Source organism: Oreochromis aureus, linkage group 15, assembly GCF_013358895.1.
Source record: "Oreochromis aureus strain Israel breed Guangdong linkage group 15, ZZ_aureus, whole genome shotgun sequence".
Taxonomy (NCBI): Eukaryota; Metazoa; Chordata; class Actinopteri; order Cichliformes; family Cichlidae; genus Oreochromis; species Oreochromis aureus.
The window spans coordinates 4,317,617-4,342,364 of NC_052956.1; the positions used below are offsets into that span (position 1 = coordinate 4,317,617).

Sequence of the window (24,748 nt, forward strand, 5' to 3'; positions counted from 1 at the left end):
ACTGCACAGAAGCATTCAGACGCCATCCAGCCACGTCCGGTGCTCCAGACCCAGAGAGAAGAAACAACCACTGACACTGACCTTGAAGTGACCATGACTGATCTCACAGGTACAGCGTAAGAGGAAGCTGGGCGTTGTGTTCCTTTCCTCACCACATTTGCCAACCGGTTGTGAATGGGTGCCATTTTAAAAGATTCAAATATGGGTCGCCTCTGCCTGTATCAGCTGATGCAGGTCAGTGTTTTCTTTGGCCAAGCCTTAAAGGCACGACAGGAGAAAGACGTACTGAGAGTTAGAAAAGGTCACATAAACTCTAGTGGGATTACTTTACCAACACTTTCCATGGCTGAGATCCCGTGAATGAATCCATTGTGGGGTGGGTCCTTGCTCGCGGAAAGCAAACCCTGTCAGGATCCAGTTCATTAGCACCTAGTTTACTGTTTGAAGTTAGTTATTTATCTGGTGTCTAAAGGGGAACCCCGTTCAGACATATGTAAGCACGCCCGTTGGTTGTGTGTGTGTATGTGTGTGCTTGTTCATGTGTGTGAATTCATGCGCAGGCATGTAGTATATACTTTCACCAGCGTTCAAGACTTGTAGGATCTACAGGGGATTTCCAGAGCAATTGGCTTGAGAGAAAATAAAAGTTTCCGTGGTGCAATAAAATGTATGGAGAATGAACAGGAGGTGCATTGGTCTGAAGGTGAAAAGCAGCGCTGAGAATTTGTTAGCAGTTTATATGTTTACATTCTGATGTTCATCAACAATGACTTGATTAATTCAAAGAAACAACAAAAAATTAAATCGAAGGAAGAAACAAGCTATTTTTTTTTATCCCATTGTTATATTTATCAGAAGCCACTCTTAAGAATTTAATGAGGTCATGTCACACAACTTCATCTATTCAGCATAAAAGGGAATTTGTTTTCGCAAACATTGCTTCGAATAGTTCAGCAGCAGTAGTCCATCTTCTTGAGTTCTTCTACTGTATTCCTAACTCTCATGTGAGAGTGCCTTTGTGTGTTTTCGCTTCTCTTTTCTTTTGTGATCTGTTTGTTCTTTGGAAGGCGTCCCATTGCCTCTGGTCAGACAAAAGTGCCGCGTTGAGCAAAACCTCCACTCCACTTTTATGGTCTGTGTGGGCCGTCCTATTTGTACATGCTTAGAGCAAATTAGACCAGCAGCTGTGCGTGGCCGTCCTATTCCGTGTTGGCTTTTCATGATAAAAATATGCTCTGGTAAACTCGCAGCTTGCGCCCAGAAATATGCATCCCATTTCTTCTGGCACTGACACCTCAGTGAGACTGGGAAACAGAACTGGGGATAAATTGAGGGGAGTGGTAAAAGAAACATAGGGGTCCTATAGAAAAGAGGGACCACCTATGCTGATCTGTAGAAGGAAGATAAGTATTAGAAGACCAAAGAGAAGCCTGCACCTGTTGTGAGATGACGATCAGGCCACGGGTGACATCAGTCCTTAACATGTCAAGGTCCTTTAGTCTTTAACAAACAGCAAACCAGCCTTCGTTTAGAAATTTCAGAATAATATTTGTATTGATTATATATAAATGAAAAGAATTATGAAAATATTACTAAGAGGATAAAACATACAGAGCAAAAACAAAAAACATGCAAAACTAAAAAATAACTGTTATTATTTATATAAAATATGCAGTTAGAGAACCCTTTGAATTATTGTGATTATGCATTAACCAAATTATTCAACTATAGTGGTCCCTCGTTTATCATGGGAGTTAGTTAATAACCCACGATAGGTGAAATCCACAAAGTAGCCAACTTTATTTTTTACAATTATTATAGATGTTTTAAGGCTGTAAAACCCGTCACTACACACTTTATACACTTTTCTCAGACAGTCATGAACATTTTCACACTTTTCTCTCTTGTTTAAACTCTCAAAGTTCAAACCTTCGTAGAAAAATAAGTTCAGTATTATAGAATGAAACCAAATGCACCCACGGTTGCCTTTGACGGTGATTGTCGAGTTTGTTGGGGAGAAAACGTACAAACATACAGTACAGCACTTCAGAGTCACACTGCTAGCGATCGAAGATTTATGTAAATTTGACGAGCTGAACGCATTCTTGCACACAAAAAAATCCGCGAAACAGCGAGGCCGCAAAAGGTGAAACGCCTTATAGCGAGGGACCACTGTACTGTGAAGGAAACTGTGGCAGTGATTTGGTCCATCATTATTGCCAGCTGTGATTTATTCAGTTCCACCAGGACCATCATAGTCAAAGGGGAACTGTTGTTTCCATCTGCAGTAATTTATATTTGGCAGTATGGCTTTGTTCGGGGATCTCCCTGTTATTCCATGTACATAAATGAAAAGCCAAACCTCATGCAAAACCACACATGCACACACACACACATACATGCATGCATGTGTGCACACACACATATACTGGCTATTAGTGACAGGAGATGATTGTGATCATTGATTAAGTCAGACACAGCATGAAAAGGGGAAACTGAGGTGCGGATGGGTTGCAGTGCGGCTTGCCAAGACAGTAGCGATTATAGGCAGGGTAAAATAGCTTAAACGTTGTGTCCCACAGGAGATTTGATTGTACAAAATGCAGATTGAAACCAAGGTTGTGCAGTGATTAGCACTCTCACCTCACAGCAAGAAGGTCTTGGGTCCAAATCTCCTGGCTGGGGCCTTTCTCTGTTTTTGCTTCTTCTTCCCGTGGTTGCGTGGGTTCTCCCCAAGTATTCCAGCTTCCAAAGACATGCATGGTTAATTACCATAGGTTTGAATTTCAGTGTCACTGGTTGTGTGTCTCTCTGTGTTAGCTCTGCAATAGACTGGCGACCTCTCCAGGGTGTACTTCGCCCTTTGCCCCATGACAGCTGGGATAGGCTCCAGCCCCTCATGAACTGAATTAGCAAATGAAGATTGATGAAGAATGGCATCACTTCAGCCACCAGCTGATGTGGTCTGGCAACAAGATGATGTACTGGGATTGCCAGGAGAACTTGACTTTGTAGCCCTAATATCATAACCCTAGCCTTTCCATCATGTATACACAACAGAGTCTAATAAGTTACTTACTACTTTTTCAGGGCTTTAAACTAATTTGTCATATTAATGTCATACAAAAGCTTTTTGGTGCGTTTTTCTTTTTTTTTCTTTGTTTTAGAAGGAAATTATGCCGCATTGAACAGTCTTTTTTTTTTCAATCGCAACAGATCCATTTCCATTTCCCACTGCATGATACTGCTGCTGATTGGATGGTATTGTTTTCCTCTCGAGACGTCTCTCTTGTGCTTAAAAGACACCAAAATAGGTTTCATTGGCTTTTGTTTGATTGTTGCGAGTTTATCCAACATTTAAAGCACATGTAGCATTAGGTTAGCACATAGCTGTGTTACATTTGGGTTCTTTTAAGTGATCCCTTATAAACAGTTAGTTTAATTTGTTTTTAAAAATTGTCATTTGAGGCTCTCTCTTTTTTGGCCTGAATGTGCCATGTGGAACACCACAGCATCCCTGCTAGCATGCAGTCATACGTGTGAACCTGTACATGCACTATGAAATGAAGTGAACCCTTTTAATATTTAAAATAAATATAACACCCCTGCCTGATTTCCACTGATCAGTGAAGTTGCCCTTTATGTCTTGAGACAGTTGGGAAAAGTGGTAGGTAAATATAATTTCTGACAGTGTGACAGGAATAAGAAATAGTTCCCGCTCGGAATTGAGTTCTTAGGCTAATCATCTATGATTATAGCTCTGAAAGCCAAAATACACTCCATGTGAAAGAGGTTGTTTTCATCTGTATGCTGCAGCCGAACAACCGGCTGACAGTGTTACCTATTCTCCCGAGGGCTCTCACTCTCCTTCTGAATCTATTTGTCTGGCCTGCAGCAGGTCTGGTAGCCCCCAGGGACTGTCCTGGGAGACCTGGACAACATTGGCAGCAGGTAGCTTAGCGGTGTCATTTCGCTGCGGTAAGCTGGACAAAAGCATCTCTTGTTGTTGCAAGCTGTTTGTGGTGCTGCTTTCCCAGCCCTGTGGAAAGGAAAGGACAGCCAATGACCAATGCCAAACAAACCTGCTCCAGCTCACCTGTGCAGTGAATGTGGAACCGAATGACCCAGATCTGGATGGAAACCATTGCAAATATTTCCCAGCAAAGTCTGTGGAAGAAACATTTAACAAGGCCTCTCAGCAGGGAATTTAACTAACTGTAAATGACTTTGACTCCCTCTAGTTTGTGTCATCTGTTCCAGTGGAGTAGTAAACAGCTGCAACAAGCCATCCAGCATGAGGTTCAGTGCCGAGCAAGGTGTGGATTGAAGGATTGAAGCATAATAAAACTTCAGTGCTCTGGACGACTGCGCGTTGATCTAATCGTGCAAATTTTATTGTAAAACAGAGGAAGGAATGACACTGACAATCAGTGATTAGAAGCAGATTTGTTGTTGATGAGCAGCGAATCTGTTTATTGCCTTGTCTGTGCAGTGCTGGTGGCGAGGCAAAACCACTTTTGCCCACTACAGCTCAGTTTAGAAGCATAAGCCATGCTGCAAATATTTGGCTTGGCCACAGAAATTGAATTATATTGGCACAGAAAGCCTAGAAATAAAAAACAGCAACCTTGGGAACAATTATGCAAAGTTAAATGCGGTTAAACCAAGTGCTACTGGTTTTCCATTCCATCCAAAAGGAGAGGAAAAAAGGAAAAAGCTGCTGTAGCAGAGTTTATCCACCTCAGTAAATATGGTGAAGCATTTATCATTGCCATGGCACTTGTAGTTATTGCTCATTTTTGTAGTGCTGTATAGCCTCTCTGTGTTACACACAGCTTTGAAAATGAAGAAATCTTGTAGGGAGTTCACTCATGTGAACCAAAAGCTGTGGTGACTTGATGGTCCATTTCAACCACAGATGAAACCCCATAACAGATAGCATTTAATAAATGTTTCTTCTGTTCCCTCAAAACATTTTATGCCGTGACAACACAATCAACATTATTTGAAATAAACAGCAATCAACTCTGCTTGGATGATTTATGCATGTATAAAATCATTTGTTTTACCCTTAAAGTCACTGTAATGTTGCAAAAATCTTATAGCTGATAACAAAATTCAAGGTTCTATAAGCCTTCGTGTAATGAAATGAGTCATTATTGCTCAACATTTTGGTGATGTTGTATTCAGTAACATGAAGTATGATGACATTATCTGGCAACTTGCAAACAACTCTTTCTGTGACCTCTGTGCAAGATGCACAGACGGAGTTTGGAAAAATAAATATATAAAAGAAAAGCATATGTGTGAGTCCAACATGCAAACATATTGAACTAATAAAGCACCATAAACTTATAATGGAATATACCATCATTGTAAAAACAAAGTACATACTCGTTCAAATGGAATAATTTACTTATCAGAACATAATGAAAATATAAAAATGAATACAACCTCAGATGAACTACAAAACATGACATTTCATATTGTGCCATTTAGCATTCATTTAACAAATAATAAATTGCCATTCAGGTGTGTGATAACACAATGTCAAAGAGGAACGACATCAACAATGACATTAAATAAGTAATAAGTAGGATTGTTGCTGCCCATCTGCCTGGGTTATAAGGTCATTCCCAATCAATTCGAAGTTGAAGTTGACGTCATTCTACAGTGAGAAACATTATTCGCAAGTGGAAAACGTTCAAGACAGTTGACTTCCCAAGAGTGGCCGTCAAATTCACCCCAGGGTCAGATTGTGCACTACTCAGAGAAACTGCAAAATACCCAAGAGATACATCTTAGACTCTACATATTAAATGTTAAAATTCATGACAGTACAATTAGAAAAAGAATGAACGGTGGTTTGTTTGGAAGCCTCTTCTCTCAAAACCAAAACAAAGCATAGTAGCGCAGCTTAGGTTTGCACAAATCACAAGATGTCTGGAAGAGTGTCTTTTGGTTGAAACTGGGTCATCCAATGGGACAATGATCGCAAGCACAGCAGCAAATAAGCAACAGAATGGCTAAAAAAGAAAAGAATCGAGGTGCTTCATTGGTTGAATTCACACTTTAACCTGACTGAAATGCTGTGGTGGGACAGAGATGTGCAAAAAAAACACACACAAGTACACACATAGGGTGTACTTAGTTTTACACATACTGCTTCTGTATTTTGTCTTAGTTTTTGTTAAATGTATAATGACTTGTTGTGATATGTCATGTGTTTTTGTTTATCTGAGGCTGTATTTCCCTAATTTTCAGATCTGGGAAAGACTAGAGCATTTTTATTATGTCATCATGTGTAAAATCTTAGATTTGAAAGCGTATATTTTTTACCATGAGAGTACATGCATGTTACTATGCGAGTAATTGTCATCTTCTCTAATTAGTCAATGAAAGCCCACCTGCTCACACGGGAAACACAAACTACATTGCTCTCACTGACACAAACACTAATGCTGCTAGCCAGCTACCTAGCTAACCATCACGCAGACCTTTAAGCCAGCTTTGTTTGCTCACAGCTGAAGCTCAAAAGAAAGGCAGGACCGGTGCAGAAAAGGGCCAGCTTTGACAATTTTCACACAAAGAGAGCACTGTTGGCTAACAGTGAGCGGCCTGTTTCTGGGAGGTTTGCACTGTTCCTGGGGCCCATTTCATGGAACAGTTAGCAAGGCCAAAGGCAACCCATGGACTGGAGTGGTAGTTAAGGCCTTCGGGGCACAAACCTGGGTCTGGCCCTCTAGCTCTCCCCTCTGTCCCCCACCCAGTTCCGAGGCTTTCACAAAGCTGACTGAGGACGCCGGGTGCTGCAGGTGTCCTCTCATAAAGGCCCACATCACATGGGCTGGTGGACTGACTGACTGAGTTGGCACGTTTGGGTTTTTTCACTTCACCACAGGTGTTTGAAAAGCCACAATAATAATGAGGTTTCTCACAGTCAGCATTTAACTACTTACTACTTATTAGAGATAATCTTGATGTTTTTGGATCTATATTGTGTCATTTTATGTGGAATACCATCTGTTTAAAGCAGTTAGTTATCTATCAATCCATCTAATGTTTTACAGGTTAAATCAAAACAGGCAAAGAGTGGCTGCCACTATACATCACTCCGAGCTGGGCTGAGGACAGAACGTTAATTTCTTTCTACCGTCCAAACACAGTAACGGTGTTGGAGAGGATGCTTCCTCCAGCTGCGACTGTAATTGCAGCAGCTACCAAAAGAAACACTCCCTGTCTTTATTTGATTAAGCTGTAATGTGATTGAGAGCGCAGATATATAGCTTTCATGGTGAGGAGGGGAAAGAGGAAGGAAACACGCGAGGAAAGACGTGAGTAAAAGAGATTAATATCCAGGCTTCTCTCCTCCTGACCACAGAGTGGGCATAAAGAGCCCGGCGCCTCATTGATGTCAACCCTAGCTGTTCCTGTCCTGTAGTTTTCAGTTTGGTTTGGACAGAACAGGCGGCCTGGCCTACAGGAGTTGGGAGGACAGGGCACAGGCTTTCCCACATCACTCAAGGGCCTCTGATAGGCGGTCACAGGGGCCGATAATGACAGGGGGAGAGATTTAGTATTAAAGTCTCCTCTGCTGCCTCCTCTGCTTCTTTCTGACGTCAGAATGTTAAATACGGGGATGAGAGCATGGCATGGCCTATGGGGAAGGGAGTTAGACCTGTCTTAAGTATAGAGCTTTGTGTGAGAGAAGCCTGGCTGGGTTGCCTTGGGCTGTTACTAAGGACTCATGATGTACACAGCTAGGGGGAATTTGGGATCACAGTCAATCATTAAAAGGATTTGCATTTGCCATAAATATGAAGTCAGTCAACGTAAATGGTGATAAGTTTCAAGGAAACTTCTTATTCGCATAGTGACTAATTCAAAGTGGTTTGAATATACTGGGCCTGCTCTGGGTTAGAAATACAATCACACAGGCCAAGACTACCAGTAAATTATTCTCCATAGTCTTTGGTTGTTCGGAAGTCCTGGCTTGCAGCCTTTTCAGTTTTTCAACCACTATACCACATACAATGCTGAGGGTTTTCCCTGTGCTATTTGTAGAGCATTATAATATTTGAGTTTATGACTAATGAACTTGGAAAGCCTGAGAAAGGAAAACTAGATGGCTGGAGGCTTGTTTTCAAAAATGTCATATACTCACAAGTAAAAGACCTCATTGTCTTTGCCAGGTTGCAACTGAACCGTACAACCGAGACCCAAAGCGGCTCAGCGACATAAAAGCAGCCGAATGCTGCACCTGCATCCACAGATCATCACACTATTGTGGCATTTAAAGAAAAGGCCTCAGTCGAACACGCCCCCCTGACCTTCTCCAGCTAACATAAACTAATTAGGGTGACTCTGAAAGGAATGGCCTACCATTGGATTAATCAGCGTCCACAGATCTAGACCAAGCAATCCTGCTCTGGCCTGTTCTCTCCTGAGACCCTCATTATCTCACGTTTTCAAAGGAGCACCGTGGCATATGGAAAGGGCTGATGGGGTGGAGAAATGGAGGAGGTGGTGGTGGTGCAGGAAGGGGCTTCCCCAGGTCCTCTCTTCTCACATTGGACTCAGAAAGGAAATGTCAAGCGTGAAGCTCCAAGAGTGGTCAGTACTGTTCAGTCCAGCAGGCAGCACAGAGGGGGCCTTTGTCCACCATCACTTAGCGCCAATTACAGCCCGTCAAAATAGTTTTTCTACTGTGGGGCGACGTGTTAATGGGCCCGGCGTTGGGTGTGAGGAGCGACCTTGTCCACACACACCAACCAGGGGTCAGGGGTTAATAGGGCCCCTCTGATGTGGCGGATGAGATTTTGGCAACCTTTTGCTAGCAAGGGAATGCCAGGACAAAGCATGTAGAATGTGATACAATTAGGCGGACAGCTAGCCATCCTGAATAGAGTTGCTTCGTCGAAGTGGGATGGCTGCGTAAGCTGGGAGCAGATGGGCAGTCGTACGCTAGCCAAACAGGTGTCTTGGAAGGTCAGAACCCCTCTGAAATGCGTAAGAGGAGCCAGGTGAGGACACAAACAGCAGCCAAACTCTGCACTTTTTTGAAGCGGGCGACAATTAAAAATCCTGTTGAACAAATGACTGCTCTTCTGGACACAAAGAAAGTCCCTTTGTACTTGTGAAAAGGTCAGAGACCATTCCGCCAAATTTCCCATCCCAGTCCTGAACTAGTAGCTTGGCCCAAACAGCAGCAAAGCTCTGAAAGTGTCTGCTCTACAATATGAGAAAGCGAACTTGGCACGATTGGCGTCTGACCTATACTGTGTTTCCTGAGTTTAAGTAATCAGCGACTATCTGATGCTAGATAAAAAAAAATGTCCTGGCAAAATTAAATGTTCATAACACTGAATTGGTCTACGTGTGTTTGGTCTGGGCCTGTGCGCACAAAGCCAGGCCTCCATTTACACCATAAGTGTGGGAACCACACAAATGCTGAACTACCCATGGGCCCTGAGAAGGCTCACATCACTCTGCCAGGGAGAGCTGGAGAATTTTTTGTTGTTGAAAAAACTACTCTACGCACACTGAGCAAATCCAACCACATGCAAGCCTGTGGGAACTAGCGGATGACATCCATCCGCATATAAGCACTCTCAAAATACTTTTTGGACTTATTTGTGTACAGTTCATTCCCCCTTACCCAATCCTCTTGGAAATGGCAGTGGTAATCTGGCCCCCAGCTTCATCTAGTTAATGTTGAAATAAAAGAGGTGATTGAACTTAGCCTCCAAATTGGATTTGTTTAATCTGCATCAAGTTTGAACATCCTGTGTAAACATAAGCGTGTGCAGATGCCGGAAGCGCCACGGCTGGAAACGTAAATGCCTATGGTTGACTTTGGCAGAGAATCAGAAGAGCAGAAGGGGGAAAGGGGCCCGAACAGAGGCTAGAGAACTTCCATTGTTACGAGAGGGTCATGAGTAGATTGAAATTGTATAGATTGATTATGCGGGACATGGTGGCAAGGATTAATAGAAGGTTGCAGAATAGCAATAGCCCGCAAAGTACAGACTTGCTTATTTATTACTGTCATTAAATAAGATATTTCCAGTAAGCCCTACACACTCAGAACCTCTGGGAATCTGCAACCTCTCGTCATAACCTTTACACCAAATTCTACTTGGCCAAATGATGTGGAAGCAAAATTGAATAAACACAAACATCATTAAGAGTTCATGTGTTCCAGTTAAACAGCCCTTTGGTTAGACTCTCATTTCCTTAATGGCTTTGCAGCTGTATTTCACTCTTGTGTTAAGTCACAAATCATTGGCAACCGACATGGTTTCTTTTGCCTTGTTTTCATCAGAGATAAGTAAGAATATGACTTAGCCTTGATAGGATTTATTTGCCTTACAGCAAAGGCTGCACCCCTTCAAGACCAACTCATTAAAGCGTGTGTTTTGGGGAAGGGAGGAGAAGTGAAGGTCACAAGAGGTTAATTCCAATCGCAGTGCCTCTGTGAAGCAGCATGACAGCATGTCTCCTCTGCTCAAAGATTGGATGAGTTCTTTGCTATCAGGCTGGCTCGTAGACAGATTGTGCAAGATTCAGCGTCTTTTGCACATAGACGCACTTTTTTCCTCTTCCTATAATAAACACTATATAAAGTGGAAATTGTGCTTATTATTTAACGAGTTTGTGGTTTTATGTCTCCTTTGACAAAGTCTATTTCAGCATCCCAAATTCTAAACCTAATGTTTTTTTGTTTTGAGAGGTTTTTATGTGATCTATCATATCTGATGTCTTGAAAGATTTGATATGTGATTGTGCTGCCCTTGTTCTTGCTCTTGTCTTTTGTTGTTTTCATTAGCATAAGCTGCCTCTTTATGACTTATCGGGGTATACACCTTGATCTCGAGGAAAGCAAAGACAACAAAAGGGACAAATGAAAGAAAGAGATGGAGACAAAAGAGTGTCTACAGAGCGGTGAAGACATAACAGCAAAGAAAGAAAGTATTTGAAAAAACGAAAAAGAATGCTGGACAGATGAAAAAATAAGAATGAAAGGAAGAAAAAAGAAAACAAAGACAAGTGAAAAAAAGAGCGAGATGTGGGCCATTCATAAGCAGACTTCTCCAAGGGAGCTCAGGCCAGCACACCTGCTACTATTCACTTCAGAGGAAATAGACACTCTGTGGAAGAGAGGCTCTTGGCCTCGGGACAAAACCGCTGCAGCGCCAAATTAGAAACAGGAAGGACTGCGGGTAAGGCTCAGATTAAAAACGCACTCCCCACATGGACTCAATATACTGCAGCCCTGATCCCGCTCTGGAAACCCAAAACCCAACAGCACTATTTTATGTCCCAGTCAACAGAACGCCCGCTGTTTGCACAGTGACAGTATGGAGATTTAGTCCAATGTCAACCCTTGAATGTTGGTAAACTCTGGCCTTCTAAATGCTGCCCATTCTAATGAGGAAAAGAAGTTTCTAAGTATGCCTACAGTATACTCAGTATGGTAATAGAGTATCAATTCCTCATGTCACGGCTGTGGATAGTGCATCACAACTGCATTTTCACCAAGAGTCCTTCCTTCAACACTTTTGATGGTACACTTTATATTTTTCACAACATGAGGAAATAACCAGACGCCAAAGAAAAAAGGAGGTGACCTCCTTTTCTCTTACACTCACTTCTTTCTGGTCAGTACCATCTGTCAGCATCAGAGCCAGGCGATGTGATGCATATGAACACACCAAAAGGGAGGACACGGCACTCAGTTTCCCACAGACGACCATTAGAATAGCTAATGTTGTCAACAGGCAGCTAGCAAGAACTAATGATCCAGAACACACTCTATAAAGGAGTGAAACTAGCAAGAGGTCTGGGAATGTACCCGAAAAGGAAATGAATATTGATATATGCCTGCTGCCTTCCTCTTGCAACCCTTGACCTCAAACGGGTTTCTCCACTGCTTACGGGAGCTGTAAGGCATTTCCTGCCCATTCACATACGTACGCATTCAATCTGAGGGAGAAAAGAGCAAAAAAAAAACTTCTTTCAGCCCAGGAAAAGGGAAAAAAGTATTCACTCATTCTCATACAATATTTCCATTTACTCATAGGCCTGTCCAAGTAGTGTGTTCCCCTCAATCTATCATTTTCACTGTGGTCACCGATGGTAGAAAAGCCTACTGTAATTATTCCTGCAGATATTGAGGACATCTAGAGGTTGTTTCTCCTCACTGGAAAACAGAACTACTCGAGCTCAGTAAGTATTCACAGAAGGCTGTACTGAATACACAAGGAGGATGCAAGGAGGCAACCAAATTACATATTTGTATCGTAGAAAAAAAGAGAGAGAGAGAAAGAAAGCAAATGGGAAAAAATATCACAATAATCCAGCTTTGGGACTGAATCCATGTTCCGACTGTTCTCTTCCTCCCCTGCCTGTTTGATGTGCCGTTCTCTTCCAAAAGCTTTTGCCTCATGGAGGAGGTCATCAGGAAAGCTATGAAGGGCCACATTCACCACAGGTCCTCTGACTGATGTCTGAGCCAGGCATGCTGATGGATGTACACACATAAACACACATGCGTACATACGCACATTGCACCAGATGGGGAGAGCGCCACTCCAAGAGGAAAACCTGCCATGACATCACCCAGAGGAGTGCAGGTGCAGGGCTGGGACAGGAAGTGAGTCACAGGAAGCTTGGTGAGGCAGAGTTTGCCATGCCAGTGACGGGCTGTGGGAGAGCAGGGCACTGTGAGTTACACCTCGCTCTTGAACTGGCCAGGGCCCACAGCTTGCGGACATGCTGTTTACATGAACGGGCATCTCTTCTCTCTCTCTACAATCACATTAATCAAGATACTTTCAAAATAAATGGTATAATTTTTTCCCCTATCTACAGCTGTCAGGTCTGTGTTAAGGATGTTCATCTAACCAGCAGGGTGTCATTTTGAATAAGAATGCTGTTTTTATGGTTGATTTAATTAATATACCATGCATGCACAGTGCTCACAACAATAAGAGCCTCTCTGAGCATTTTCTAACGTGCATCATTCCAGCAAAGATATGAGTGTCAGATGTACCGTATGGACAGACGGATGGGTGGATGGAGGAAATGGTGTGTGTGTGTCCCTGACAATAGCAGCACAGTGGTTTATACAAAGCTTATTACTCTAATGAGAAAAGTGTGGGGGAATTGGTTTGTCCCATACCACCCAGGGAAGGAGAGTCTGTTTCCCCCGGTGCACTGCATCTGGAAGCAGCCTCCTGGTAATCTGCTCTGAGTACAAAAAGTTCAGCACCAGCGTGTTTTCAAAGACCACCAAGAGAGGCCCTGAGCTCCCTAACAGGTCTCCTCTTATTGCAGCGGGTCAACTCGTTGCTCAGTGGACTGGGTTCCAGGCCCAGAAGTCCTCAAGGTTCTCCATCGAAACCCTAAAACCCTAAGGTTTGTGTCGTTAGGATTTTGTGGTCCTGAAATGTGAAGACATGTACTAAAGATGTCAACCTTATACAGCTCCAAAAGAGAAATGGTTGGTGTTTAAAGGCAGACGATGGCCAAACTGTCAGCTGGGGTTTTTCTTTTTACTGTGCTTTCTGTTATGTTCTGTTTAGTGCTGTAGATGTTTGCCATTATTCACTGTGTGTTATGGGCTTTCATCTACTTTTCTGCTTTCGGACAAGACAGTTACGTTCGGAGTTTTAAGTTCATTGCCAGCTCTAAACGTGAACCTCACTGGTTTGAAGTCGTGTGCGTGGTAATGGATGAGATTTACTGTATCCGAGATTGACATTTATTTTACGGACATGCTGGGGGATGTCATGTATCTCCCCTTTGATTGATCTCTTCACTTCCTGTTACAAAGATGGAGGCTGCTCTCGGTAGCCGCACAGCCGCTTTCAAGCTCGGTGTGTAGGCGACGCCCTTCGGCAAGGTTCCAGGATCAGCTGGGTTTACCCTTTAGCCCAAACCTAACTGTAACCATCAGAGGAATAAGCACAGCTCTGACCTTAGATCAGTGTCTGGAGGCAAATCCATCCTTGAGCCTGTTAGCTCATATGTCTCCCATATGGAACTCCTTCCTGTATCCTCTGTGGAGATGTGCCCACAAAGTGCAAGGTACACATCTTGAACTCCATTCCTGTTTGATTACAGTTTTAAAAAAGAACAGCCCTAAATGTCAGGAAAATTAACAATGTCATCAATAACTGCGACCGCTTCTCACTGTATTAAATATCCCTTAAAAGCGGCGATAGAGAGCACGATTTTCGCTGAAAGAAAGAAAAGCAATTCTGATGTTATGAGGTCATTTTTTTCTGATGCTGAACCCCATCATCACACGATAAAAAGTTTTTGTTATTTCAGTAAGTATGTTTTCCAGAGTATCATAATAGTATACAGTGCAGGCTTTTAACTCTACTTCAGCTTAGCATAAAATTATTCTGCTGTGAGAACTGGGCGATATAATGGTCTACTCCACTGAGTCCTTGCCAAAGATAATGATTTCAGCATGTCACTCAAGGCCAGCTCCATTGTAATTGCATGGATGATTAGCTCTTACAGTAATGGTAGTAGCAGAACATGGTTAGGAGCAAGCAAGCAAGTAGTTTTGAGTGAGGTTCATTCATATTGCATGACTTTAAAAACGTGAAGGAGCTGTTCTTAAAGCAAAAGTAGTGGCTCATCCTCACAGATAATCTCTAATTTACATGCAGATATAGAAAGTGCATGTATGTAAAAGCAGCAGCATCCATGCAGTCGCTCTGGAAAAGTCATTTCCATATTTGCTCTGCTCCTGAATCTGTGGACGGCCGTCCGTTTGATGTGTTCAGAGCTGCTGCACAGATGCCACAGTCTTCGCTATGCTGGACGTCATTTCACTGGCTGTTCTCGGAACACAGAAAAAAACACCATGTGCACCACCTCTAAAATTAGTGTGCGCAGCACATGAAGAAGAAAAGATCCAAACTTAGAAAAGACTCTGAAGTGGCCGCTGTCTCTCTTCACTTCTCTAAATTTTTGTGTCCCACCTTGGCGCGGAGCCAGTCGAGATCTCATGAGCCCTCTGTTTCATCAAAGATACACGGCACACCGCATACTTTCCAATTCTGGGCCAGACAGAAATCTGGAAAACTGATTTTATAGCCCTTACAATTTTGGTTGTTTGGAGTTGCAGATAGTTTTGGTTTGGTTTGCTGAGCACCAAACAAAATGAATGATCCCTGCCATGCTAGTAGGTTCCAGCTCCCAGTTTTATGCTCATCAGTTGTGCGGCTGCTCTGTTGTGTGTTTGTGCATAAACAAAGTCTGCAAAGGACACCTTTAACTGATTTGCCAGATGTTCGTGGAGAAGGAAAGGGGAAAATCTGTTCTCTGAGAGTGACTTCGCAGAGGTCTGTGTAGCAGGTGAAGAGAATTCTGCCAAGATCACATATTTCACAGTTGTGCTTTTTATAACTTAATCATGAAATTGCCAGTCACACACAGACCCAAATTTTAGCTCATTATCAGCACTATCTCACAAACAAATGGATGGATCTTGAATGTGCATCAATAAAATACAAAAATGGATTCTGAAACACAAACTTGTACTCGGTTGCAACCAGTGGCTGACCACACTTGAAGCCACTGGCCTGTGATGACGCGATGAGCCTGGAAGTTAGTCAGTAAGGGTGGAGATAATAGACCTTTATTGCTTTGACCCCTGACCTCTCATTTAGAAGTGGTCCCTTAGGAGCTGTCTGATACTAACATGACTCTAAAATGAGATCCCCCCCCCTCCGCCTCAGAAGGTGGCCGGCTCATACTACTAGTTCAGCTGGGATGGGGTGCAGTAGGGGAGTTACAGGCCTGCTGCCCATGTGTCACCCACACTGGGAGCAGTATTTCCACCCAACCCAATGAAAGGTTTATGAACTCTAACTACAAGGGCACTAAATCTAACACTTTTTTCTTTTCAAAAAGCAAATATTCCTCACATCCTACCTAGACATTACTCCTGGAGCTCAAGAAAGAAACTTTTCGGAGGTTTTCAGTGTTTAGATTTATCAATCGTGTATAAGTGGGCTAGCTAAGTGACTTCCTTCTAAAAGTCCATTAGTGTCGTGCTGCTGCTGCTGCTGCTGGCAGAGGTACGTGCGGTTCATGTGGAGGGTTGTGGTGTGGTGGAATCCACGGAGGAGAAATGGATATCAGATGGGAGCAGAGAGGGTGGAGATGCAAGGTAGAATCCAATAACACGTGCAGAAGATTAAATCTGAAATGCTGTCGGGTGTGTTTGCGTGTGCGTGCGGTTACGTGTGCATGTTTGGGAGGGTATAATCCAATTAAACGGTTGCATCATCTAGAGCAGATGGACACCCTTAGAGGATAAGAATAGGTGAATGGACACGATCTGTGCCTCGTGGAAAAAAAAAAGAAAGCGACATTTCTGTGTTTTTACAACCCATAAATAAAATCTCACGCCTGCTTCTTAAATGTTTTGATTTACATATCCTATATAAGTAACAAGTGTATCTTTGTTTGACGCACATTTGTTTTTGAAGAGAAAAAAGCCCACCAGGAAACCCTTGAATAGATGATTGAAAAAACAACCGCGTTGGTTTTCCATGCGAGCGTAAGCATGTGTCTGAGATTGAAAACCAACATTCCATGGTCCCAATGTGCGCTCACATAAAAACAGTCTATTTAGAGCATTTTGAGCTGCCTTGTGATCCCTCCAAACCCTTTCTAATGCAAACACAGCAGAAAACGCAGTCAGTCAAACTCTTTCACTTTTTCATTATCTGATCTGTTATTGTGGCTACACTATAAATTCTCATCTATTATTTATGGAGCAGTTTTAGTCCGTTCGCTTTAATCTAGATGGAGCATTGTTTCTTTTATACTAACGTCGCAGTATAAAGAGCCAGCCGCGCTCATTGTCTTTGTGAGGAGACCGTGTCTCTTGCGCTCTTTTTCGTGTCAGCGTTTGTTTCCTTTGCTGCTGCTGCTGTTTTGTGAAACATTCATTTTTTTTGATTCAGTGCTGAAACACATTAGAGCCTTCTGACTCAGAGATGACAAAGGAAGGCAGCCAAACTCAGAAGTGGGAAGAATCTGTCAGAGCATGTGCAGTATGTGAACAGGTGCAGGTGTGTGTTTGTTTGTCTTCGTTAATTAAAGTGCCAACAGAATCTTTCTTTTTTTTTCTTGGTGAAGGTCTGTTAGTGTGTCTGTCTGCCATAGTCTCAAATCTCTGTAAATAAACCTCGTGCCCTGTCAGACCTTCCACAGAAGGGCTGCAGTTTCACTTTTTTTCCCTTCCATCTGATAATATTGGTCGGGAGCAGAATAAACATAGAAGCCAGCTTTAAGAGAATCTTCCCAGGGATCCATGCAGTGACATGTAAGGCATTAAAAACACGCTCTGTTTTTCTAAGCCTCCCGTGGGCATGTAAATTGTCTGTGACCCTACAACGTGCTACATTTCATTACGCCAGTGACCCGGTCCTATCGCTTTGCCTTCAAAACCTCCATTATTGTTGGTCTCCGATTACTTTTACCAAAATAGTTCAGTGCTTGGTTTGCAATCAGTGAAATATAAGCTTCTTGTCACGTGTTACGTTTTCGCAGGTAATTTCTGTCAGAAGCCGATCGTGCAAGACTGGAGTGACCACGGGATGTTTTTGTCACGATAAATACACATTATTTATTTACAAATAAAGTGGTTATAATAGAAATAAATACAAAATAGAAATCTGAGCATTATACTTCATGTGGTATTGCACCCATTTCAAAATGTACATCGGAAATACATTTTCAAAACCAGTAAAGGAATATTCCTTTGATTAAAATATTTATTTTTCCCAACCTTATGTAGACATAAATATATTCATATATAGTTTCTTCTTCTTCCGCAATAGCTCTGTTTTCTGTTTCTTTCATATAAATAAATGTCTTCATTGGGAAACTGGGTGTCCATGATAACCTCTGATCTCTTTCTGCCTCTTGTGCCCGCTCGCTCGTTTCTATCCGTGCCACCTGTTTCTCACCGGCAGCCGCATCCCTCCACCACCATGTCTTGGTAGTTTTTCAGGATTACTTTCTCAAATTCGTCCAGGTAGAGCAAAGAAATGGGGCTGAGGTCAGTGGGCACACAACAGGCTCTGGGGATGTTGGAGTTGACTGAGTTGACAAGTGTCTGCACAATGGCGTGGTTAGTAGAATTGAGGTGGTCTGCTAGGGGGAAAGGACATTCCCCATGGCAATAAAAGGCATGGTAGCCAGGGGGTGCCACTATCCACTCATTCCAGCCCACATCACTGAAGTCCACGTACAAGGCATGCCTCTTGCAGCTTGCCTTGTGCTGGTGCTTCCTACGTTGTTTGCGGGGTGCTGCTTGCCTTTTTTCCCGTTTGTGGAGCACTGAGCCCCCGCGGCTGTCGTGGCCATATGTCACAAGCAGCGGTCGAGCCTGAGGCCACGAGTCCTGGTCCTGGTGTAGCGACCGGCTCACCCTGACATGTCTCCTGCGTCTGTGGGCGTCCTTGCTGTCCATCTCCCCCTCCTCTGGGTGAATCACCTCCACCAAGAAGCCGTGATTGTGGCCATTCCCAGAGGTCCAATGAGATATAGCGGGACTGACGTCAAAGCTTTCCCAGCGACTCAAAGAGTCCTGCACCATTCGAGTGTCCAGCAGACGTAGTAGAGGTTCCTTGCCCTGAGTGGCAGGAACTCCAAATATCTCATAAATGTTGATACGATGGAGGCCACTAGCAGGAGTACTGTCACTAATGCTGCTTTCGGTGGGGCTTGCAGATCCCATGACCTGATCCCTGTAAATGCGTAGCTCTGCAGAGGTGATGAGTTCCTCATTTGGAATAGAAGTGAGATTAAAGTAGAACTGCTGTGTCGTTTTGCCTTTTAGGCTGGCCAGGGCCTCCATAGACTCTGTAAAGGACAGGAGAGAGACAACCATAGTGTAAGGATCAAGCCAAGAATTTATCCATTTCATACAAGACTAAGAAATAACATCGAGCGGATCTAGTATATGGATCCAGCCAAGCTACCACGTGGTTATGTGAGTGATTGCATGCGGTTGCATAGCAGGTATACATCATATATTCGTGCTTTGCATGTATGACTCAGTGTAATAGCAGGGAAATGCTCATGGGGATGTAATACAGCGATTAGTGTCATGCTCATAAATTCACCTGGTTAAATGTCAGAAGATGAAAGCAGTGCGCTTCCATCCATCGATAAGATCAAACACGCTAGTCAGCCAGACTTCAAATGGCTCATTTGCACTGTGAGAATTGGCTGCTGCAAATATTTTCATAAGTACACATGAAAAAAGTTGCACCATATACTGACTTCATCGAAAATGAGAATGGCCAGAAGAAAACTAGAAAGGCCAACTGTTGCATCAACATTTATTTATAGTGTAGATTTTGCCAGCACTGGAATACTTCTTTTATGCGTCAAGGTATTACATTTAATAACTAATTCTGAAATTACAAGGACTTAAGTTACAATTAATGTGACAATAATAAAAGACAAATGGAAAGTAGAGTATATATAAACTGTATACAGTTAAGATCTTTGTATACCCCTCTATAGTGTACAGTAAATGACAGAAGTCTTAGTAAAAGCTACAATTTTCTTTGAGGCAGCCCTCCCACTTTGAACTCTTACTTTATGAAGATCACAGATGATGTATAGACACACTTTTTAATCTGTTTGGTGCAGCGCCGTAAACACAAACTTTGAACTCTTTGCTTTTTCAAAGGAGGCATTTAGGAAATTCCACCATCTCATCCTAAATCTCCCTCCAGAGGCACAAAGACCTCAATTAGGCCCATCACTCCTTATTTGATGTGGGAAAGCCCCCTGTCTCTTGTTCCCCCTCCTCTGTCCCCAATCCCTCTCTTTCTTTCGTTCCTCAGCTCCCAAATCCCCCTTTCCCTCTGTTCTCTTAGCCCCAAATCCTCTTTTCTTTCTCTCTCCTCCTCTTTCACGTCTTCCTCAATTTCTTTCTACAACAATATTCTCACTCTCTCTCGTTTTCTGTTCTTTGAGGTTTGGCTATGTGAACAAGTCAGGGCCTGTCACAAACGTGTGAACCACAGATATGAGTGTATCAACATTCCTAATTTCTTTTTGTGCTGCATGCCAAAACATAAGATAAAGGCTAATGTTGGGTCATTCATCAGAGACGTGTCTCTGGCAGCCACTTCCTGTGTAGTAGTGGAAATGTTCTATTTGGCATGGGAAATGGTTATTTTTGAAAACTGATAGCAGTGAAACTAATTATCCTAGTGAAATGAATATCAGGCAGCAGATGTGATGAATGATTAGAGCAGTTTGCTTTGATGTGTTGCGTTTACATCTGTAGATACATGCTTATTATATGGAGCAGCCATCAATTGCGTGTCTCCTGACGTGGGAAGACGAACAGCCCAGCAGCTCTGTTAGCACGGGATGAAAGGGCTGGGGGGACGTATGTAAACACAGCCTGAGCGCATTCGTAATGGCCAGTGGTGTCAAGGTGTGTTGGCCGGTGGCAGAGGTTTCCAGTAGCTGGCTGGGGGCAGTCACTCAGCCCGGCTGCCCAGGCCAGGGTTGTTTGTAGTGTGTCGGTGTAGCCACTTGGTGTCATTGCACTAGGCCTCTGGAGAGCACCCAAGCAACCACTCAACCACCCCTCTGACTCACCCCTGATGGAAACTTCCCCAGTCAAACACTTAGAACTCTGTATGAGGACTCTGTGTAGAGCCCCTATGGACACAGTCACTTGTATGCTTTGACAAATGGAACATAGACCCTAAGATGGTGAATGGTGATAAAGCATCACTATATGTTTGACAGTAAACACTGCAGTGTTTCCTTTTTATCATGCGTGAGTCATTTTAATATCACAGCCAGGTGCAAAAGACAATATAGCCTCGGATCAATAGAATATAAGTAAACCATCATTTTTATTTTCTCAGCTGCTGTTTTTTTTAAGTTATAAAAGTCCACTTTATTTGTAACACTGTGCGAACATCTGTGTAGTTGTTGAACTTAGTGCACCTTATCCAGGATGTATGAGGCTTTTAGTGCCAGTCTTATATATATGAGCAGCATATGTTATCTTTGAAGTGCAACGGAGTTGAACTGAAACATCAAATTCAACAAGCAGCACCGTATCCACCGTACAAACTAAGTGAGCAATTATAGTGTTATTGGAACATGCGTAATGGCGCACTGCACGGGCTCAACGGGGATTTGGAAAGACGAATAAGGCGGGTACCCCCTTTTTTAAACCAAAAACTAATTTCAGCCTTGTTAAAAATGACTCAGAATTCAGTCTGACACGATGACTTTGTCATAATGCGTGTTAGTATAATGTCATGTCGTGTGTTATTGAAGTAACAGGGTGATGACTATCACCTGCGCAAAGGCACACCGCCCTTTATCCTGCTCCTGTGGTGCGTGTCTGGAAAAACTGTTTTCGGAGCCCACGCAAACACCATCAATTATTAAGAAACAAATTACTCCAGGGATACCACCGCCTCTTGATGTTTTAAAGCCTCTGACAGCAGCCCCAGGGGGATGTTCGGTTAAATGTTGCATCACAACATTTGTGGGAGGTAATTAATTGCGTACGAGATGCTTGTTTGTAAGTCGCGTTACTGAGTTTTAGGCAATCCCGAGCGTTTTTAAAAGTAAGTTGTAACTTAGACGCGTGTCACCTGTAAATGACTAAACCTCTATAAAACAGCGAAGACTCTGAAGTTCAGTCTTGACGCACTGAGTCATGTTTAAATATAGGTTTGGGTTGTCTGAGAGAGCCGAGAAGCTTCCCGGCTGACAGGTAAAGGTATGTCACTAATACATACCTTCATGGTGAAAGCTTCTAATCGTGTTGGCCTTGCTGGCGGCTCTCTCTGCGTGTTTCCCCATGCTCTTGGGTCGTTTGGTGCTATGGTCTCCGTTTGCTGAATGCATACGGTAAAGGTCCACCATATACTGCGGCACCACGGCTTGCTTACTCGGGGTCGGCCTGCGCCCCAGTCCAAACACATTGAGAAGCCGAAGCTCAAAGTCGTTGAGGAAGCTCTCTGACTGCTCTGGGGTCTGCTTCCCGGATTCGCTGTATTTCCTCCGGCCGACCTCGGGGATAAGTCCCGTAGCACCTTCCAGCAACACCTGAGCGAGCAGCAGTACCATGAGAGAGCGGACCACGGCGACCATGATCAGTCAGTCCCTGTGGAGAAAGTTGGTTTCTGTCAATACACTGGCGCTGAGGTATTGACATGAGGTAGACGCGGCAGGGACCTCACTGCAGCATTCCCTAAACTGTGTGTGATCCCCCTACACAGTCGGAACGATTGAAGGAAATCAGGTTAAAAGGGAAGACAACGCTTCACTTTGAAGTGGGTAAAAAGAGAGAGAGAGAGCGAGAGAGCGAGACCCCCACCGGCAATATAGCGCGTCAAAGCTGAAAGAGAAGTTTGGTCTTAACATGAAGTGATACATGAAAATATCAAGGTGAGGAAGCTCTGAAAGAGAAGAACAAAAAAACGAGGGACTGACTCAGAAAAAACAATCAAAGGATTTGTGGATAGAGATCAGACAAAAAGTCTCCAATTAGAGGAGATAAGAAATCACGTTAGGGGAGGTGGTATGAAAAAAAGAAATGCAAGTCTGTGTAGCCCGACAGATCACAAGAAGCATCAAAGAATACAGTGAAGGGAAACGGGTTAGTATGCACAGCAGCAACAGATGCAACCAGACGGTGTTACAAGCGTCTGTTTGCAGGGGCTTTGACGGTCGTGTGTAATCATAAGGGATAGAGTTACTTCAAGAGGCTCGCAGGTGTTAGATCTGACGTGCGTACCAGATGTAGCCCGGGACAGGACATAAAAAAACATGAAAAACCTAAGCATCATCTGAGCAGCACGACTTCCAAAGAAACAACCCTTTTCCCCTCTTCTTCTTTTCATAGTTTTCTCCGTGTGTAGGAGAACGCTTTAACTTTTACGCACACACCCTATAATCACATATAAACCAAGAACTAGCAGGGAGGGGGGGGGGGGGTCACTTAGAAAGTAAGCTTTTCCTCGTGTAGCAAGTTATTGTACAAACATTTCTTTTTTTTTTTTTTTGATTTACGCCAATTAAGTACTTTAAGCGTTTATCAAAAAACCGTGAGTTTTTATTTTACCTGACGAGAAAGCGCTGTGTCCGGTCGTCGTTCCACCTTTGGGCTCCGATAAATTCCACATTAATTCGTGTTTAATCCACGTTGCTTCTCCTTGGAGGACCAAAGACAGCCCATAGCCTTCGCCGATCGCCTCTCACACATATCACCAGCTGCGAATCGGGTTAGGTCTTGGTCAGTCCCGAAAGGAAAAAAAATTATGTGAATTCTACGAGGAAACGGCTTCGCGTAGGCATAACCGATCTAAGTATAAAGAAGCTTCTCTGAACATCTTTACCAGCGAACAGTTATCTTCTGCTAAAACTGAACTTTTCCGCGAGAGAGAGAGAGAGAAACACGATAAGCGGACCTTAAAGTGTCGCTCTTTTGGACCTTCTTGCTGCGAGTTGGAGAGCGCGTCGCCTCTCTTCTGTGCGCCGCACTGGAGTGTTTGAATTGATTGTTGCCTTCTCTTCCCCCAGCGCTCTTTTTGTCGTAGTGATGTCACCAAGGGGATGTCAATCATTTGTCCACAATAAAGCACCTCCTGCGGACCTCTACCCCTGAGGATCCAAACGTTTTCATGACTGAAAGGCTTGGACATGTAACTCTCCTTTTTTTCCCCTACCTACGCTCAATATACATCATTGAAATGAAAACGAAACAAGAGACAGAAGAAATAATAAAGTCAAGAGCAGTTAAAACCATGCTGTTGTTTTTCCAGATTGTTCTTTTTAAATGTTTTTTCGTAGCATCAAATTGGCTTTTGACAGTCCCTAGATGGTTTAATACTCATGTGAATTTGACCACCCCTGAGCAATAACATGTCAGCTCCTGCTGTTACATAGACACATTTTTGACCAGTGGTGTTAATGGCTGGATCAAAAATGTTTAGTTTTTGGATTAAGTCTAACAGATAATGGGTTTATAACTTGTTGCTTTAGTGGTTTCAGAGGATTAGATGCTGCAAAGTGACTGTCACATTCTCCTGCTGAACTTCACTTTGTGTGAATGTTTGTGCATGTGTGACTTGTACACGCTTCCCCGCTGGCTGCATTAGGCTTTTTCATTTCTTTCCAGTTCGCAGTGCTTTATCAATATATCTGTGGCAGCTTTGGCTGCAAGAATTGCTGTCTTATACTTCAGTACTGCAGACGAGCCAAGTGATAAAATCTTGTAAGAAAAATTTCCCAAGAAGGCAGTAATGTTTTCACTAAGTTTATAATTTAGAGTTCACACAAAATTGCATCTTAAAAAGGATGACCGGTTAAGCGAAGCATGTTAGCGCACCAGTTGATTTGGCTTTTCTAGGAAAAGTACTTGGTTCTTTTGTGTAGCCGTTGAAAGCACAGATGGGTGAGGGAAATTTTGCTGCTTTGTTTTTAGCCTGAGGGGTTGTAGTCAGTAGCATTGGTGTTTATGTGATCTCCATAAAAAAAACAGCCCCCACTGAGTTCCTCTGCTCTTATCCATTAGGTGATAATGGTGGCTGTGTTTGGGCCAAAGCACACTGACTTCTTCGCAAGATAGCGAGAGATTAAATCCCACAGCGATCACAAGATATTTGTCTTCCTTTAGGACAGTAATATTTTATCAGGGATAATCCTGGAT

The 24,748-nt window shown here is 43.1% G+C and overlaps 1 protein-coding gene across 1 annotated transcript; it reads right to left on the bottom strand.

Annotated features, from left to right (window-relative positions):
• Window positions 1–17,648: 17,648 nt before the first annotated feature.
• Window positions 17,649–23,727, bottom strand: bmp2b (bone morphogenetic protein 2b). The gene is made up of 3 exons (XM_031755213.2): window positions 23,162–23,727; window positions 21,834–22,201; window positions 17,649–18,903 (listed from the first exon to the last, which is right to left on the bottom strand). Exons 2-3 carry the CDS (start codon window positions 22,186–22,188, stop codon window positions 18,002–18,004), a joined length of 1,257 nt encoding a protein of 418 aa, XP_031611073.1. The 5' UTR covers window positions 22,189–22,201; window positions 23,162–23,727; the 3' UTR covers window positions 17,649–18,001.
• Window positions 23,728–24,748: the final 1,021 nt, after the last annotated feature.